General features: G+C 32.8%; 1 protein-coding gene across 6 annotated transcripts; it reads left to right on the forward strand.

Annotated features, from left to right (window-relative positions):
• Positions 1-9,516: 9,516 nt before the first annotated feature.
• Positions 9,517-16,221, forward strand: LOC122033709 (BTB/POZ domain-containing protein At2g30600-like). Of its 6 annotated transcripts, none has more exons than XM_042592855.1 (13): positions 9,517-9,766; positions 10,845-11,655; positions 11,758-12,087; positions 12,243-12,470; positions 13,348-13,509; positions 14,172-14,384; positions 14,479-14,526; positions 14,607-14,653; positions 14,730-14,862; positions 14,954-15,028; positions 15,107-15,187; positions 15,713-15,781; positions 15,887-16,221. In XM_042592855.1, the coding sequence occupies exons 2-13, from the start codon at positions 10,858-10,860 to the stop codon at positions 16,103-16,105; spliced, it is 2,403 nt and encodes an 800-aa protein (XP_042448789.1). In that variant the 5' UTR covers positions 9,517-9,766; positions 10,845-10,857; the 3' UTR covers positions 16,106-16,221. The 6 variants fall into 6 exon arrangements, with proteins under 6 accessions (XP_042448789.1, XP_042448792.1, XP_042448788.1 ...); XM_042592858.1 differs by having other exon boundaries at positions 9,517-9,691; XM_042592854.1 differs by having other exon boundaries at positions 9,518-9,672.
• Positions 16,222-19,837: the final 3,616 nt, after the last annotated feature.

Here is a 19,837-nt window from a genome sequence, read left to right on the forward strand (position 1 = left end):
TGGTTGACTGGATGTTGGTTTAGGGGACTTTGGACTTATTTTTGGGCAAAAAAAAAAGCTGGATCGATCAGTCGATCGATTGGCTCATGCCCAATCGATTGGCTGATCGATTGGGAGAGTCCCCGCAACAAGCGTCCTCCTAATCGATCAGTGGATCGATTGGGGAGAAGTGTTGCGCGAACAGAAAGTCTCCCAATCGATCAGCCGATCGATTGGGAGCCTCCAATCGATCGGGTGATCAATTGGGAGGTGCGATTTCGCACGATAAGCCCTGGATCGATCAGCCGATCGATCCAGGCGATTCCCAAGAGCACAGAGGCGCTCTGGATCAATCGGTCGATCGATCCAAAGCCTCCCCAATCGATTGGGAGCAATCCGATTGATTGGGATTCGACCGTTGGTGTCGATTAAAGCCGTTGTCGAGCTCTTTCTTTGCAAACGCTTGCACTGTTCAACTCCGATCTTCACAGCGATTCTAGAGCTTCTCCATAGAGTTCTTATCGCCAGATCTTGAAGGTTCTTGGAGACATTTCCTAGTCAAGAGGTGGATCTACAATAAGAAGAAGAAGCTAGGGTTAGGGTTTTATTGTCCAAATCTTGTAAGCTTTCCCTTGTATTTGTTTCTCTTTGTTTCTTGTTGTATTGTGAGCTTGTAGGGCTTCTCCGCCTTCGATAGTTACCGAAAAGGAGTGTTTACATAGTGGAGGGTGCGTGAGTGTGTGGATCCTTGGATTAGTCTCCTCTTCTTGAGGTGGATACCAAGTAAATCCCTAGTGTTAGCGTTATGTGTTTGTTTCTTTGTATTTTCTGCTGCATTTCATCATAAGAAGCAAGCAACGACGAGCACGAGAGCGTGTCGAGCTATTCCCCCCCCCCCCCCCCCCCCCGGCCTCTAACTACATTTCGATCCCAACAAGTTTGATCAAATCAAAACTACCTTAGGGTACCAACAATCTCCCCTTTTTTGATGTGAGCAACTCAAGTTAAATTATGATAAGCTAATCATAAAGTAAAGATAATAATTTGCAATTAAATGTAAAAATTTGAAATGAAAGTTAAGCTACCTCCCCCTAGACTTAATCTTCTCTTCTCCCCCTTTGATCACATAAAAAAGAGGGTACCAAAAAAATCTAAGGGTAATTTTTCAAAAATAAGAAAGTTTTTAGTTTAAAAAAACTTTGAATTTATCAAGTTAAAATGACTTGGGGGAAAAATTGTGAATCTTAAACACAAGTCTAAAAGAATACTCCAAAAAAAATTGAAAGTGAAAGCCTTAACACAATTTTGGAAATCTTGAAATATTTTCTGAAAAATAGAGCATGCATTTTGACAGAAGAAAATATATTTTTAAGATTTTAAAATTCTATTTTCAAAAAAAAAATATATTTAGATAAATAACCCGAAAAAGATTTAGAAAATTTTTCTTAGTTAGCAGGGATAACCCTTTCAAAATAAAAAAATTTTGAATAACAAAATTCAAATGTTAAAAAAAATAAAATTTTTCTACAGATGAATATTGAGTTCCTCTTTCTAAAAAAAATTAGGATCAAATTAATTTCAAATAATAATTAAACTCAGAAGGAATTTAATAGTTAAAGAAATTCAATTACAAAAAAAAAAAATTAATACAAGCATGATTTTGGAATCCAAAATAAATTTCTTCCTACTGGATTAACAAGAAATTTTTTAGGTACATGCTTTCTTGACAATTTTATAATTTGTCCATTGTGATATTTAAATTTTCAATTTAGCCTATTATAATTTTTAAAATTCAAAGCAGTGAATTTTGAACATGTAGAAACTTTTAAAGTTTGTATTTGTTCCTTTAGCATTTCATTTTTTATTTTTAGTTTATCAAAATTCTCTTACCGACAAGTTGTTGCTAGAATTCTTTTTAACTCATTATTCTCTGTTAATAAGTTTTTATTTTCAATTTCTAATTTGCAAGTATCTTTTGACAATATTTTTATAAGTTTAAACATTTGGTCAGGAGGTACAGACTGTACTTGACTTACCTTATGGACTTCTGATGCTCCCCCTGTAGAACTACTTTCCTCTGAAAACTCTCCCCCTTCATCAATGCTCATATGGGATGAGATTTTTGTGTCCTCAGGAAGGAATTCGACTATAAGGGCTATCCCGGCAATTTCTTCGGTCTCGAATTCTTCTAACGATGACTCGGTGTCCATTTTGGCCAACAATGAAGACCCGGAGGTAAGGAGTCTCCTAGCAAAGGAAGACCCGACAACAAGGATAATACCAAAGGAAACTCTTAAATGCAAGGTGTTAAGGATGGGAAGCATCCGAGGGGCACAAGGCTGATGGAGGAAACTAGAAGGCAAGGTCAAGGTTGTATGAGTGAGGATGAGTGCATGAGTGGTTGTACTTGGGGGTAAAATCCTAAATTAGGGCTTAACAGACAACTAGTGGTTGAGAACCAGTAAATTTGGAATGGAATTCCAAGGTTTATGGTTCTAGGTTTACTAATAGACTGTTAAAGGTATCAGCCGACTGGGAGCCAACAGAATACTTTTGTTCACTTAGCCCATGAAGACCAGTCGACTGATCCATAGTAAGCAGTTGACTAAAATTGAGCCTTTAGGTTATAACGATCAAATTCCATATAGGTCAGACAACTAGTAAGTATGACAATCGATTAGTGGCAAAAACATAGCTTGGTGTTTCCTCCCAAGTTCTATATAATGGAACTCAAATTGGCTGACTTTAGTGAAAAAAAAAATTACAGGCGATTTGTTCGTGCAGTTTGCACTAACGGTCTTACTAAGGTTTTAATGAATGACAAAGTAAGTTAAGTTAGGTATTGTTGTGATCTGACCACTTTACCAAGTGTGCAGGAATTAACCAGATAGGTCAACGAGCTGACCGGATACTTGGCGGGAAGTCCAAATAGGTTGATGGGTTGATCGGATATCTAACGGGAAGTCCAGATATGTCGACAGGCCGACCGGATATCTAGTGAGAAGTCTAGATAAGTCAATGAGCTGACTAGATATCTAGCAGGAAGTCTAGATAGGTCGATGGACTGACCAGATATCTGACAAAATGGTAAGTAAAAGTAAGTCACCGGAGGAGAGTGACTAAGTGAGGACGCGCCCCAGTTTAGGGGGCAGTAGGCGTCGGTCCAGTTTAGGTCCATTTCGGATCCCTAATCTGAGACATTAGCTAGTTCCGGGTCCTGGGTGGACAGGAACTAATTACTACTACTTATTATTGTGCTAACACTTATCTTGCAGGTCATTATTTGGTTTATTGGACTAACGTTGTTTTGCTTCTCTAGTGTACTATCATTTCACCCCACCTTGATACTAGGTTGGACAAGTATTAATCAAGGCTAAGTCTTTAACCATTTTAGATTAAGCATGAACAAAATACTAGTATGAATGACATAACATTTATAGGTATAAATTAACATAAAATAATGCATATTGTACATGACAAGTATGCATGTGTCAAATAAGTCAAATAATTTATAGTTAATTTTTAATGATACATTAAATTCTTGATTTGATACATTTATAAGTATGAACCCGTAAATGTGTCAACCTACTTTGATATATTTTAATTTTTATTAATTTAATTATTTCATTGGGTAAGATTTTATTAATTAGTTCCATAATTAGTTATGTTGATTTAAGTTTTGAATTTAGGCTTGTTTATTGTTCCATAATTAAATGAAACTTTATGTTAATTAGTTTTAACATTTAATTTTGGGTTTAAATTTTGGTTTGAGTCGTTAAAATTTATTGGTTCATTTTATTAAATTATGATAATTAATTTTGAATTTTCTAGATTTAATCTTGAATTCATAGCTTCATAATTAAATGGTACTTCATTATAATGAATTAATTTCATATTTTTGTATTTAAATTTTAATTATTATAATTAAAATTAAAATTTTATCTTCTGAATTTTTAAGATTTATTTTCAATTTTTTTGGTTTTAATTTTGAATTACTAAGAGTTGTATTTTTAGATTTATCTTGATTAATTAAGTTATTATTTAATTCTGAATTATTAAAATTTTTAAGATCAAAATTTTAATTATTAGATTTATTTTGATTATTAATTTAAATTTTATCTTGAATCATGAGTATTTATTAGATTAATTTTATCTCGATTATTAATTTTCTCTAAGTTTGAATTTTTCTTTAGATTTGTCTAATTAAATATTCTATCAAGTACTTTATTAATTTCATCCATTTTAAATAACTCATTTTCTTTAGTTAAGTTTTTAAATAATTTTAATTATTTCTAATTTTTAAGATTTAATTTCGAAGTTTACTATTTAAATTAGAGTTTATCATTTGGTTTGAATTTATCAAAAAAAAAATTTTATTTTCAAGTTTAACTTATCTAGATTTAAATTTATATTTTCTAAAATTTTAATTAAGGTTGTTGAATTATTTAAATTATCTTTTATTTAATTTTAGATTATTCAATGTTATCTTATCTTGCTTAGTTGAATTTGAGTTTTTCTTAGATTTTTAAATTTTAGAATTAATTAAATTTAAATTTTTATTTGAATTCTCAACACTATTTATGTTTTTATTTGAATTTTCAGAATTATTATTTTCAAATTTATTAAAATTTAAATTTTTATTTGCATTAATTAAGTTTGAATTATTTGGATTTGTTTTATCCAATTTGAATTTATCTCGAATAATTTTTTAAGATTATAATTAATTTTATGTAGATCTATATTTTTTTATTATATTTATTATTATGATTCGAATTTTTCATATTAGTATTTTTATTAACTAAATTTAATTTTAAATTATGGGAATTGTTTGAAATTTTTAAATCAAACTTAGCATATAAATTTTTATCTAGTTTATTGGAGAAAAATTCTAATTTATCATGCATAGGGTATTTTTGAAAATAACATTATCATGCAAATTTTTAGACTTATTTTCGAATGTACTACAAATGTAAAAAAAAAAAAAATTAAATTTGCATGAATTATAAAATTACTAACATTTTCCCCAAATTTTCTTGTTGGACAGTAGTTCTTGTAGTGTCCGAACTCCTGGTAGTTGAATCATTGGATGTGGTCCTTTCTCCTCCAAACGACGGGCATCAATTCCTCCTTTGCTGTCGATGGTGTCATTTGATTCTTACAAGTAGAGCACTTATTTTTATAGTATCTTCTCTCCTTGCACTTAAAGAATATAATATGTAATTTAAATGTTGACATTAAATAAAATTATCTTTTTACCCCTCTCCTCCTTAATCTGTGACCTACTTGCTCTTTTGATGATTAGTTCGATCAGAGCCTCTTGCTCTTATACCAATTGTACGATCAATGCGCGTCGATAGAAGGGGGGTGAATATCGACTCGTCACTTTCTTAATTTCGTTGTTTGTTCTTTCATTCGTTCTATCAAAGTTGTTAGTATGCAATGGATTAATAATAAATAAACATAGAAAGATGCAGATGATTTTTACTTGGTTCTCCACCCTCAGTGTCAGTATGTCCAAGGCCTACACACTTAAGCCAAAGTCTACTAGTTGTCTCCTTTCCGGAAACTTTCCAGAGGAGAAACCCGTCTTACAGTTTATCAAGTATAAACATAAATGAATATAAGAATTAAATAAGTACAACTTGTAATAAGCAGACCAAACAACTAATGACACGATCAATCCGGAAGTCCTGAGTGCAACACACTCTTCTTGGAGTTTCCCTAGTCGCAGAGCCTCGGAGCACATTTGTCTGATTACATATATGAAGAGTAGGATGATCGAAATTGATGTTTTGAAGGTTCTGCTCAAGGTCACCTTTATAAAGGTATTCTAGGTGTATGGATGTGATAGAGGTGCCTAAATTAAGGCACTATCTGATACGAAGTCATCACACGCCTTATCTTGATTTGATCAGTTCTAATCCAAGCGTCTGGACCAATCCAGGGAGTATGGACTCTAGGCACCTGGAATCCATCCAGACGCTTAGACATGACCAGACCAGGGCATGAGTTTTGTTGTCTTCCGTTTGCATCTGTTTGCTCCCCTAGTCTTGCTTCTAGCTCCAAGTTCCTGCAAGACAAACATACATACACAAACAAGCAACCAACCTACTCCTATAAGTCTACCTGACCTAGTAGGCTTATCTTTTACTTAATGGTCCCTCCTCCAAGTCTATCACATAATGGTCAATCCCTTAGGATCAAGCCGCACTCCAAAATCTACCCGACCTGCTAGGCTTCATGCTTGGACTACATCCAAGACTTTACCACTACCTAGGGTTACCTCCCCCTAAGATTTTCTCTTTCTTAGAGTTTACTCATCTAAGACTTCACTACCTAAGATTATCTCCCTCTAGGGTTTTTCACTATCTAACTTCACTCACTAGGACTTTCATCACTTAATTTCACTCAGTAGGGCTTCCACCACCTAGGGTTATCTCCTCCTAAGATTTTTCCTTACTTGAAGTTCACTCCTTTAAGACTTCTCACCTGTCTAACATTCAGTTAGGACTTTTCTTGCTAATCATTTGGTTATGACTAGACTTCTCTCTTCTAAACATTAAGTTATGTTTATAGCAACCTTGGTCAAATTGACCAGACTTAGGTATATTATCGAACATCGAATCCTTAGAGATTGATTGCACCAACATGAGCATGCATTTCTTATTGATAATAGAGTCGTTGATACTCCTATTGAGACTAATGTTCGATATTATCCATCTAATGGTTTACCTTTACCAGATCTTAGTTTGTACCGAACTATTGTTAGGGGCTTGGTTTATCTCATCATGACTCGTCCAGATATTACGTATATTGTTCATGTGATTAGTCAGTTTGTTACAGCACCAACTATAGCTCATTGGGCTGTTGTTCTTCTTATTCTCAAGTATCTTCAGGACACTCAATTTCAAAGTCTTTTATTTCCTTCTACTTCATCTCTGGAGTTGTATGCATACTCTAATGTTGATTGGTTTAATAATCCTATGGATCATAAATCTACTACTACTTCTGTATTTTTCTTGATGATTCTCTCATTTCTTGGAAGAGTAAGAAACAATATGTTATTTCTAGAACTTCCACAAAAGTCGAGTACCGTGCCATAGCCTCAACTACTTGTGAAATAGTTTAATTGCGTTGGTTGCTTGTAGATATGAGTATCTCTCTTCATCAACCTACTTCATTATATTGTGATCATCAGAGTACTATTCAAATTATTTGCAATCCAATTTTTTATGAATATACGAAACATATTGAAATTGATTGTCACATTATTTGTCATCATCTTCAGCTCAGCACCATCACGTTGTCATTCATTCCTTCTAAGTTATATATTGTTGATATATTTAGTAAAGCACATTCCGCTTTACGTTTTTATTTCTTATCTGATAAATTCTCAATACTTATAGCTACAATATCATAAGTTATTATTATTATTATTATTATTAAACTTATCTATTTAGTAGTTATTAAGAATAGATTAATCTGATTTTAAATTAATCATAAAAAATAATGTACAATCATATTATTTTACCGGGACTGATATTGCGAGACATCCTTTCCGTTATCAGTCCCGGTAAAATAGAATGATTGTACACTATTTTTTGATGATTAATTTTAAATAAGATTAATGTATTTTTAATAATAATAATAATAATAATAATAATAATAACATTCGGTGATGATTACAAACGAAAGCGACCTTTTTTGAATTTTAATCAAATTTATTAATACATAATTTGTCATTGTATTTAAATTAGAGAAAAAAATAAAAGTAGAATAATTAATTTATAATTATATTTAAATGAAGCTTTATAAATTTGTTCATTCATCCAATAAAAAAATTAAAAAATAGTAAGTCAGAGAGGAGAATACGTAAGTAAGATGTTAGAGATATATATTTAGCCTATAAATGAATACTATATATTAATCGAGAAAAAAAATCAAATTTATTTATTTAATGAGATAAAGAATTAATTGTTAATATTATTGTTCGCTTTTAAAACATACATATTAAAAATTAACTAAAGCAGATCATTCACGAGTGGTATCTAAAAGTTAATTTTAAATATTTTAAAATTAATTTAGAATATAACATTCTAAATTAAATATTATAATTTAATATTATAGTTTTTCCTCCGCGCAGCGAGATGACATCTCCTGATTCATATTTTCTGGAACAAGGGATAAAGAGATGCACCACATGAAATTATGATCAAATGGTGATAACGATTTGATCATAATTAATTATGATCATTCTCTAAATTTATTATCCCCAGATTATAATTTGAGTCAAGACGAATAACAAAAAATCACTCATAGATCGTAAGTGGTGGGGAAGTGATCAGATTGATCGCCGAGCGAAGGTGACATCTAATCACCCGTCATCCAAACTATAATATAAGAGACGATGAATCCAAAAAAATCATAATTAATTATGATCGAATTATCATCATGATCCAGTCATCCATCCAACCAAATTTATTGGGGATTGCAGGTCAGTGAGTCCACTGTCAAAATAAAAAATAATAAAACTATATATATATATATATAAAAATATATATATATATATATAGAAAAAGTTAAAATTTAATTAATCTAAACCTAATTAAACTTGAGAAATTTATTTTGTAACTTTCTTTTTTTAGTTATTTTTTAATGGATTTAGAAATCTAATAATATTGGTTATCCGATTTTATGAGTGAGTGAGTTCTAATAAGATAAAAATTGGTCAAATATTTGTTACTTTATTTTAGTTTTTTATTCTAAATGTTCGCTCAATTTATAATTCATATTTGTTAAATTTATTGTTAACTTGATTTTTTTCCTAGCCTAATTTATGTCTTATTATATTATTTCTGATGCCTCCTAAATTATAATTTTAGGGTAACCCGTTTATAATTTTTTCCTCGACCTGTAAGCCAATTTAAGCTTATCACGGGCCAAATAAGTCTATCATGACCAACCCAAGCCTACAACAGGCTAAGCCATGTGGGTTGACCCATCTTGACCCAACTTTAAATAAATTAATAAAATTTTAATTCAATTCATTAAAAGTTTTTAATAGGACGGGTCAATCCAATTGATCTAATCCAAATGAATGACTATAAGAGTGGTTACTTTTAGGGTCACCTGAATCATAAATTTAACATAACTCGTTTATAATTTTTTTTCCTCAATGAGGAAGCTAACCTAAGCTCGTCATAGGTCGAACAAGCCCGTCATAGGCTAATCCAAGCTTGCAATGGGCCAACCCACTCAGGTCACCCCACCTTGATCTAATTTTAATGGGTTGATAAAATTTTAACTCGATACATTTAAATTTTTCAATATGACGGGGTCAATCTAATGGATCTAATCTAAATTGATGTTATATTTATATGGTTACTATCAGGGTTATTTTGATATTTTTAAACTTCTGAGGAAATATTTTAAAAAATAATGTTTGGGAGCGGTGGCAAGTTGTAAGTTTCCCTGTGGAATCAAGAGTACCTTCGGGCCCCACGTCGGACCCCACGCAGCTTCCTCCTATTCAGAGCGGTGTGGCGTTGGCACTCCAAGCTGCTCTGTTTCTTCACGCACCCTAAAGATCCAAATCGACGATCGATCCTGCGACCATGTAGGCTTCCACCAGATCGAAGACCAAATTGGAAGGCTAACAGAAGTCTATAGGCGGATCGAAGGATCTCGGAGTTCGTAAGTCTTCCTAAATCCGGTGCTTGTTTATTTCCCTTCGTTTTTTCTTTTCGATCCTTCCATTTCATTGGGAATCTTACTACTTCTTCTCAAGGTAATACTTTTAGTGTGATTGAAGTCCTTTTGCATACGCTTGCTAATTTGATTTTGGTTAAAGTGGAGAATTCGTCGTCGTCAGATTGCTGTTTCTAAACTAGGGAAGAAGATATTTGTTTTTCTGGATAAGATCAAACAAATGACTCAGCTTTGTCTTTATCGTGGTCTCTTTCGAAGCTAGGATCATCTGTTTTGGAAGCAATATAATTAGGGATATGGTTATCAGTATCCTAGGGTTTTAGCTGGCATGGCTGTCATTGGGGATCTCTTGCAATGTGAATATTCAGTTTTATTTTTCCCATCTCTTTTTCTTGAATTTTGAAGCTTTAGAATTGATTGTTGGACAATCGTTTAGGGTCATTTTTCATGGAGCGTGTTCTTCAAGCTTGCGTTTACGTCCTCTTTGTTGATTTCCATTTCATATTTTTGCCAAGCAAGTTTTTATAGGCCGCAGAATCCTGGTCCGTCTTTTCACTGATTCTGTACTCTTGATTGTTATAGTTAAATTCAATTGCTTGCATCCCTATCGATTGCAGTTTGTGGTACCGAAGTGCAACAGCTCGTTGTGATAATTTGTGGTGCTTATTTTTCCTTAGTTAATTTAATTTCTGACATTTTTATTGCCGCTGATATTTTTTCTCTTTGGCGAATGAAGACAATACTGAGTTTCTGTTATATATTTCTTTGTGTGTGTGTGTATATTCCACTCAGTTTAATCCTTCAGCAGTTCACCATTGTATAAACCACCTTCCTCCTCCACATCGAATATTATAACTCTGGCACAATATTTGCTTCGTTGGATATACCTCAATATTCTATTAATATCAAAGTTTGTTTTTGCGAAGCAAACCTCTGGTTGAGTAGTCTGATCTTTTTTAGGCTGTTTCTTTACACTGCATTTGCTGCTTGGTTATGGTTCAAAACATTTGAATGGGTGTGTACTTATTTTATTTTATTTTTTCATGTTGTTCAAAGTTCAACCATAGTCTTAGATGGAGTTTAACCCTCTCACACTAGCATACATACCTTTGTAGTATCTTCAGTCATATCCTAATGCCTGTCTATGTTTTTTTTAGCTTAATAAGGAGGATGGGTGTGGAAAAACAAAAGAAATTCCTCACAGTTGCACCTTTCAAGTGTGTTTGGTGCGAGGAACTGAGGTTTAGGGAAGCAGGGCGTGGTTGCATAGCCTTTGAAGCATTTGCTCAAAATGATGTCACCTTGGTTTTCAGGGCACAAGCAGGGAGTCAACATTATCATTACAAAATGGATAATAATCCTAACTATACCATCATTTTGGGAAGCCATAGAAATCGAAGGTTAAAGATCGAAGCAAGTGGAAAGACTGTGGTTGATGTTGCTGGAGTAGGTTTGTGTACCTCTTCAGCATTCCAGAGTTATTGGATCAGCATATATGATGGCTTGATTAGTATTGGCAAGGGGAAATATCCTTTTCAAAACCTTATCTTCGAATGGCTTGATTCAGAACCTAAATTTAATGTTCAGTATATTGGTCTTAGTAGCTGGGATAAGCATGTGGGTTACAGAAATATCAGTATACTGCCCATGCAATCACATAACAATGCCATTTGGAGCCACATTGACTACAAAGTTTATGAAGGGGAGGATGATGAGTGTGATGTGATGGAGGAATTGAATCACAGCTTAGAAAAGCAAGGACTGGTTAACTTTCTGGAGAACTGGGATTTATCTGATCTAATGTTTGTTGTTGGTCCAGAAAGAAAGGTTGTTCCTGCACATAAGGTCATTCTATGTGCTACTGGAGTCTTCTCAGAATTAACCGATGAAAATGTTATAGAACTACCTTTAACATCATATCCTGTTCTGCATGCCTTTCTGGAGTTCATCTATGCTGGACAGACACAGGTCAGTCATACAGGATATTTAGGAAATATATTTTGTATTTTTTTTTTCCTTTTGATAACATTCTTTGTAGTTTTAAAATTTTTTTCCCCCCAATTTACCTAGATTTCAGAATGTGAACTTGCCCCTCTATGGGATTTAAGTGTCCAATTTAAAGTTTCAGAATTAGATAAACAATGTGAAGAAATTATGAAGGGTTTTGAGATAAGCAATAAGATTTTGGATTCTGGCAATACTGTGAAAATCACAAATCTGAGCTCCCACATTCAACAATTCAGCACCTTTCCTCATGAAGTTCCTCTTGATGTGGGAAAGCTAAAACATTTCCTTGATACTGGTGAACACAGTGATGTAAACCTACATATTGAAGGTCATGGCCTTGTTGCTCAGTCACACAAACTCGTGCTTAGTCTATGGAGTTCGCCATTTGCAAAGGTATGTTTGTGCTTTTGACCATTCCCAATTGATAGTTACAACAATTATCCACAGTGAGGTATCCTGTATTCATTCAGCCATTTGAGTTATTGGTTACATATTTATATAGCATTTGAACCAATCACTTCAATATAAATTAACTGTTTTTGTGGCAGATGTTCACTAATGGAATGGTTGAAACCAGTTCATCAGATATATATTTGAAGGATATTTCTGCTGAAGCTTTTTTAGTCATGCTTCAGTTTATGTACACTGGGATACTTGACATGGACATATTAGAGACGAGTCCCATTCTAATTCTGCTGCTACTTCTTGCCGACCAATTTGGTGTTACTGTTCTTCAGCAAGAATGCTGCAAACGTGTCATAGAATGTCTTTCAGAGGTAGTTTACCCTATCTTTCTTATGTAGTTGTACATTTATTTTGTATATTTATTTTTCCCTTTCAAGTTAGTTTTCAAATGAAGGCAAAAAGAGAGCAAAATATGAAACAAGTTAGTGGTTTATTTGAAAATTAAAAACAATGTGGTAGTTCTAATGTTTCAGACAAACGAAGTTCGTTAAATCAGTTATTGTTTGGAAACTGGAAACTTGAAAATTATATTTGACCAATAAATTTCACTTTGTGCTGATCAAATGAAATTGTACTTACATCTTGTGCTCTTTTGGAACTAATTTAAATATATGCAATCCTAGCAATGTCTAGAACTGGCTATACTGGGCATGTCTTATTGGCAAAGGTATCAGTGAATCAATAGTAGTAAGTGCCAGAATCTCTAAAAGATTATTGGACATGTTTGATAGCATATGAATTAAGGACATGGTATCCAGTCATCATGAAAAGCAAAATTTATGGATTTAGTAAAATTGTACCATGGGGTTTCCCTACTCTATTGTAAGTTAGTAGTTCAGCAAGCATAATTGACTTGAAGAGTAATGCTATAGTGATCGTCCTTTTCGGCAGCATCAGCATAAGCATCCTAGATTAACATCATGCACCTGTTTGATTCATGTCACATAGCCCAAGGATCTTGGTGGTGTGGGATATCACCGATGAGGTCAATTCTAGTAGCTCACTGCAGAAAATGCAAGATCTTAATCAGCTTGTATACATATTATTGTGCAGGGTTGGTGTCATACAACTGGAACAAGCTCTTCCTTCAAGACTTATTTCTGTTTTGCAAATTTAATGGACAAGGCCTCAGAAGATTTTGGAGAAATTGCTAGATAATTGAGACTAACCAATCAAAGTTTGTTGCAGGATATAGTTTGTACCGTTCTGCAAGCAGTTTCATCAGTCCAATCATATAAACTGCTTGAAGAAACATGCAAGAGGAACTTTGCAATGCACTTTGATTACTGTACTACTGCAAGCACTGATTTTGTCTTGTTTGATGAGGCAACCTTTAGGGATATTCTTCAGGTATGTTATGTTTTAATAGATTAACATGTCTCTTAAGTTCTTAACCTGCTGTCTACTTTAGGTTGCATTCATTTCTATGTTTTATATTGGATGTTGCCATGAGTTCTCTAATATAAGAGCTTCATAGCTTCATTTCTCAATGGTAAAGCAATACTTTGTCAACACAATCTTCCAAGTGATTATCCTGATCATGAACATCATGCCTTTCTATCTACTAATGTAAAGCATCTAGCCATTCTAGTAATATCAGCTTCTCCATCGTTTTGATCTCTAGCGCAATTTATAATGAATCACATTCAGTGTAGGTTTGACCTAAACTTTGCTTATGATTAGAGTTAGCCAAATCTTTGTTTATATCGTTAAACTAAGATATCTAGAGCACCTGGCAGATAGTTTCCTGAAACAACCTGAGCGCTGTGAATTTGAACACCGTCAGAGACCCTTCCATTTGTATTGTAAGTTATGGATACATCTTCAGTTGTTGTATATCTTACATCGAATCAGTTGCATTGTTTTGACAGTGGTTAAAAGAGATTCAATGTAGTGCAATCTGAATAGCTAGTGATGGTAAAAATGATATGGTTTTTTAATACCTAGGAATTCTTTACCTGGAGAGAAAGTATAGAAAGGGATCCTTATCATTTTTGTGATGCTCTTTTCAGCATCCCGATATGACTGTAACTTCAGAAGACAAGGTTTTGGATGCTATACTACTTTGGTGCACACAAGCCTGTGAAGTATGTGGCTGGGCTACAGTTGATGAACTAATGAGTTCTTCCACACCTGAACAAAGTTTTGGAGACAGGCTTCGTTCACTTGAGTCTCTGCTACGTTTTGTGCGTTTCCCATTGATGTCGTTGCTTTTACTTGAGAAGGTACGCTCCACCAAGTCGTGAAGAATAAATTTGAATAGTTGTTCTTGTGAGCTATGGGCTATTTAATTTCAACGGTGCACTATAATGTTCGCAGCTGGCAGATAGCAGTCTTAGCAAGCACATTCCTATATTTCATCAGCTGGTGAGTTATTCGTGAGTCTACCAGAATTTATTCCATGGTTTTAATTCTCAAAGAAGTTTAATGTCTTTATGATTCAAAAGGTGAATGAAGCGATCACAGGAGTGAAGCTACCAGAACTCAGTCACAAGTGAGTTATCTCATCTAGACCTTGTACTCGAAGTGCAACTCCTCTAGCAATTAAATTTATGTGGTTTTTGTATCAGTGTGAGATTTCAGCACAGACGATCAAGTTACAAAGAGCTTCAATACATATGTGATGGCGACAGAAACGGTGTAATATATTTTACTGGGACATCATACGGGAAGCACCCATGGGTAAATCCTGTTTTAGCTAAGGTTAGCTTTCAAACTCAACGATACGCTACCCATATCCCTGTTATATGTGTATGTATGTCGCTTTGACTCATTTCTTTATTTAATGTCCCAGAAAGTAACTGTAACAGCCAGCAGCCCTGCTTCTAGGTACACAGACCCAAAGGCATTGGTATCGAGGGCGTATCAGGTATAACTTATAGGCAACATGAGGCAATTCTTCAAAGTTGGATCTGCTGTAACTAAGTCGTTTACTGGTATTCCATAGGCCACCTCGTTTGCTGGACCTCGGTTTGAAGGCGGTCAAAGTTCCTCATGGTGGATGGTAGATATCGGTGAAAATCATCAGGTACTCATGTTCAATGATGATGCTCCTTTTTCGTAACTCTTAAAGTATACTTTTGTACTAATTCAATACCTATCTTTCGTAGTCTTAAATGCTTTTATATTTTGAACTTGTGTTACATGTGTTGAAACATGTATAGAGGTAAACACTATAATCTCTGTAACGGCAAATGACATACTGTTTAACTTTCTTAAAGTTACGCCGTGTTTATGGCCATGTTTACTCTGAGGAGATGGAAGTACTTCAAGAAGATACTGAAATAGTTTGGAGGTGGATGGTGGATAACTAAACAGAGTCTATTCCATCATTAACCCTTTTAAACATTTTTACGCGCATCATAGGGAGAAGGAACTAGTGTGAGAACTTGTTAATGTGGCTTCATTGGCATGTTTGATTGATGTCACCATCTAGTTTATGCTTCGACTTGTTTCTTACTGCTCTTCAATGTCGATGCAAAAATTATTCACATGAAAAATTCAAACTTTTGATTATTGTTCGACTCATTGTCTCCCTGCTCTGCCTTCACAGCTGATGTGCAATTATTATAGTGTGAGGCAAGATGGCTCCTCGACGTACATGAGGTCCTGGGCTTTTCAGGTAAATGGTTTTATTCCACTACCTCTAACTCGATACCTTTCTTCTGTAATTGCTTCGTTAGGGTGAATGCAAAGGCGCGAAATCACTGATTAATGTTACAACCAGGGATCCATGGATGGTGAAAACTGGACTAATCTAAGAATTCACGATGACGACCAAACAATTTGCCGATCTGGCCAGTTTGCATCATGGCCAATAACTGGTTCTATGGCACTGCTTCCATTTAGGTTCTTTCGAGTCATTTTAAGGGGCCCTTCATCAGGCGATGCAAACGTTTGGAACTTCTGCATCTGCTTCATTGAGTTGTATGGCTATTTCATCTGAAGAGAGCAGATATGGATCATCATGTTATATGAATAATGTATGAAGGGGACAGATGGTTTTGATGGATGGATGGATGGATGGATGGATGAATAATCTAAGTTTCTTTGTTTGATCAATAGTAACATTGTTTGTGCATAACATTATTCACTAGGTTGTGGGATGTAGATAGTTCTTGCAAAGTCAATAAGCCAATATTAAACAATCATGTTAAAAATAGTGTAGGCTGGGGATGAATAATCTAAGTTTCTCTGTTTGTTCAAATGATAACGCTGTTGTGCATAGCATGTTTCACTAGGTTATGATATGTAAATAGTTTTTACCTTGGTGGCCAGCAAAAATTTTTATAGGATCGAGTTAATCATTTTTTATATTAGCCGATTCGAATAATTTGATACTGGGATTATTAAAGAGTTCTTACAAAGTATTAAAAATAGTGTAGGAAAAAATTAAAATAGGAGTTATTTTAATTATAAATTTTGAAATCCAAATTAGACTAAATTAATAGAGTTGTAAATGAATTAAATTTTCATGAGTAACTTTGGTGTTTAATTTAATAAGAATTTATTTATGTTTGTTGGTCAATTCAATAAATAAACTTAAATAATTTATTAAATTAAATGAATAAATTTGAGTATATATATATATATATATATATATATATTCAGTTTGTTAATGTTCATAAATAGATATTATAAATAGATACCGTAAATTAAATTAAATGAATAAGTTTGAGTATATATATGTTAATGTTCGTAGATAGATATTATAAATAGATACTGTAAATTGCATGTGAATAATGTTTACAAATAAAATAAAATTTATGAACCAAGTTGTCAATAAACTCTTATTAACCTAATAAATAAATAAACTTTAAAATAAATAAACTTCTATTATCAAATTCAATATTAAATCAAATAAATTTTTATTATCAAGCTCAGTAATAACTGGAACAAGTTTTAAAATATAAAAATTTAAAATAATTAAACAAATTTGAATTAAAAATTTGATAATATCTAAATAAACTAACTTCAAATTAAACTTGAACCAAATTCAAATTATTAAAAAGAAATCAAATCAAACTTGAGCAACTATGCATTTTAGATTCGACTAACTTAAATCGATTACTTTATCAAATAAGTTTGAACATCATAAAATTTAACTTTGATTTATAGCCTTAAGAATTAATGCATGGAAAAAAAGATTGGAACTTTGCAAAATAATAGGGATAGAAACTCACTATCTAATTATTTCAATGTGTCAGTTAATATGAAGTTAGATTCGACAATTAACTCAATGCGTAAGTTGTTTTAAGATAGACTTTTAAGTTTCAAGGAATCTTTGCAGAAGTATCCTTTTATAAACCTTGAAAAAGAAAAATCTAATTTTAAAGTAATTTTGAAACAAATAAAAGCTATAAGAAACTAAAATTTTATATAAATTTAAATTCTATATAAATAAAAGGCTGTGCTAAATTTAAATAAATACAAATTTAAAAATTTAATTAACTCCAAGTAATTCTCTGGGAGTTGTTGTCTTAGTGACGCGTTGTGATGTTTGATTCTCTTTTTGCTATTCGATTAAAAATTCGTATCAGTTCATCTTGCAGTTCTACTGAACACCTTATGCTTAGATTTGATTACGATTCAAGCCAACTGTTCAACGATTTAAAACTATACCGTATCACCAGTTCGAAAAATCTTAGGGGAGGTTTGATTGATAGATATAGAAATGAAGAAATAGACTGATAGTAAAAGATAATATTTGGATTATAAATTTAGGAATGATAATTTAAGAACAATTTCTAGATTTATGCAAATCAACTAAACTTATATAATTAGATGGATTTCTTTCCCATTCTCATTTTAAATTACTATTATCAAATTCATACCTATAATCATTCCTATCATTTAACCAAACGTCAATCTTAACCTTCGAATATAGTTATGATTTATTATTTGAAACCGTCTATTATAATTCAATTTAATTATTATTTATATTTTATATTTTTAAAAAAACGAAAATTAAAAAAAAATAAAAAAAGGTACCTATCCACTTAGGAGAAAAAAAAAATTAGAACCCAGTCTTCTACTGCATCTTCTAAAAGATATATATATTTTATTCATTTTGCAATTTCATGCCGCTTAGTTTGCACTTGATATCAATAATTTTTTATCTAATATTAATATTATTATATTTTAATGTGACTACGTATATATATTATATATCTTTTAATCAATTTTGCATGTTCAATAATAGTCTTCACTATATAAAATTTTATTATTGAATAAATTATATCTTTTGATAAATTATTATTAAATATCTTATACAAGTGAAATGATATTTATAAACTCAATAAATTAGGTATTGAATAGAGAAATAAAATAAAATGAAGTTAATGACTTACCAATTAAGAGAGTTAAATGACATTGGCCAATTTAATGATTTAAAAGTGAAATAGTTTCACATAAGAAAATTTAAGATAAATAAGTTGAAAAATAAATTTCAATAGAAAGGTGAGATAGTCCACATTGAAAATTTTAAAATAAAAAAGTTGATTTAAATTGAACCAGACCATTATGTTCTTTAAAAAAAATCTATGACTATTTTACATGAATGGACCTGAGTTTAGACGTTTAGTTACTCATTTTATCAATTCAATCGAGAACACACATATTCTCCAACTCATTAGAGTCAGAGGAAGCATGGATTATTTTGTTTCTTTTTACCTAAAACAAATTAACATGCGTAAAAAAATGGAATGTACAGTACGCATTTAACCCTAAAGAAAATGACAAGTTAAGATAATATAGTTAAGTGGAAATCAAATTGAGAAAATGTCAAATAATGTGCTATGGGCAATTGGGCATCTTAATCTGCTAGGCTTTCCTACTAAAGATTATGTATAGAAGAGCTTGTCGTCATGAGGTTCACCCAATATGCATGTTCGACTACAAGGCTATATGGAAACCCTGAGAAGTTTGAGAAGCACATCTCAACTTGCACCTACTTAGAATGTACTTGCATTTGGATTCATGATCTTTGCAAACCAAATTATTATAGCTCCACAACTTTGGGATTTCATAATACAGGAGTAATACACAACTAATTTCTTGTCCCTTGAATTTAGGGGTGTCAATTCGGGTGGGTCGGGTCGGGTTGGGTCGGATTGATTTTTTTTTTTTTTTTTAACCCAACACGAACCCGACCCGAACCCGAGTTCAACCCAAAACACCTCAACCCGAACCTGAACCCGACCAACCCGATCAACCCGAACCCGACCCGTATAACCCGAAAATCCGATTCAAAACGATTTTTTTGAGCTATTTTCCCTATAATTCTTCACTTTTATCTCAATACTCCATCATTATCATACAAATATGATATTAATATACATAAAAACATCTATATTTTTAAAATAAAATTTGATTTAACCCCAAAAAACTCTATATTTAAGCCAACCAGGGTCAACCCGAACCCAACCCGACCCAACCCGAAATTTTTTTACTCTTCAACCCTCCAACCCAAACCCGACCCGAACCCAAAAATGCCCAACCCGAACCTAATTTTTTTCGGGTCAACTCGGATTGAGTCGTCGGGTCGGGTTCATTTTTGACACCCCTACTTGAATTGATATATAATAACATTATAAACAGCTCAAACTAAATTATTCTAACTTCAATTGAAAAAAAAAAAAAGAGAAGAAAAGGAGAGCATGGCACAAAGATCCATGTA

This window comes from Zingiber officinale, chromosome 11B (assembly GCF_018446385.1).
Source record: "Zingiber officinale cultivar Zhangliang chromosome 11B, Zo_v1.1, whole genome shotgun sequence".
Taxonomy (NCBI): Eukaryota; Viridiplantae; Streptophyta; class Magnoliopsida; order Zingiberales; family Zingiberaceae; genus Zingiber; species Zingiber officinale.

Bases quoted from the DNA above. Each gene is read 5' to 3' on its own strand.
- LOC122033709 (XM_042592855.1), top strand. From the start codon at position 10,858: ATGGGTGTGGAAAAACAAAAGAAATTCCTCACAGTTGCACCTTTCAAG. The intron at 14,385-14,478 runs GTACGCTCCACC...TAATGTTCGCAG, and splicing joins CGTTGCTTTTACTTGAGAAG to CTGGCAGATAGCAGTCTTAG. The intron at 15,188-15,712 runs GTACTCATGTTC...CTGCCTTCACAG, and splicing joins ATATCGGTGAAAATCATCAG to CTGATGTGCAATTATTATAG.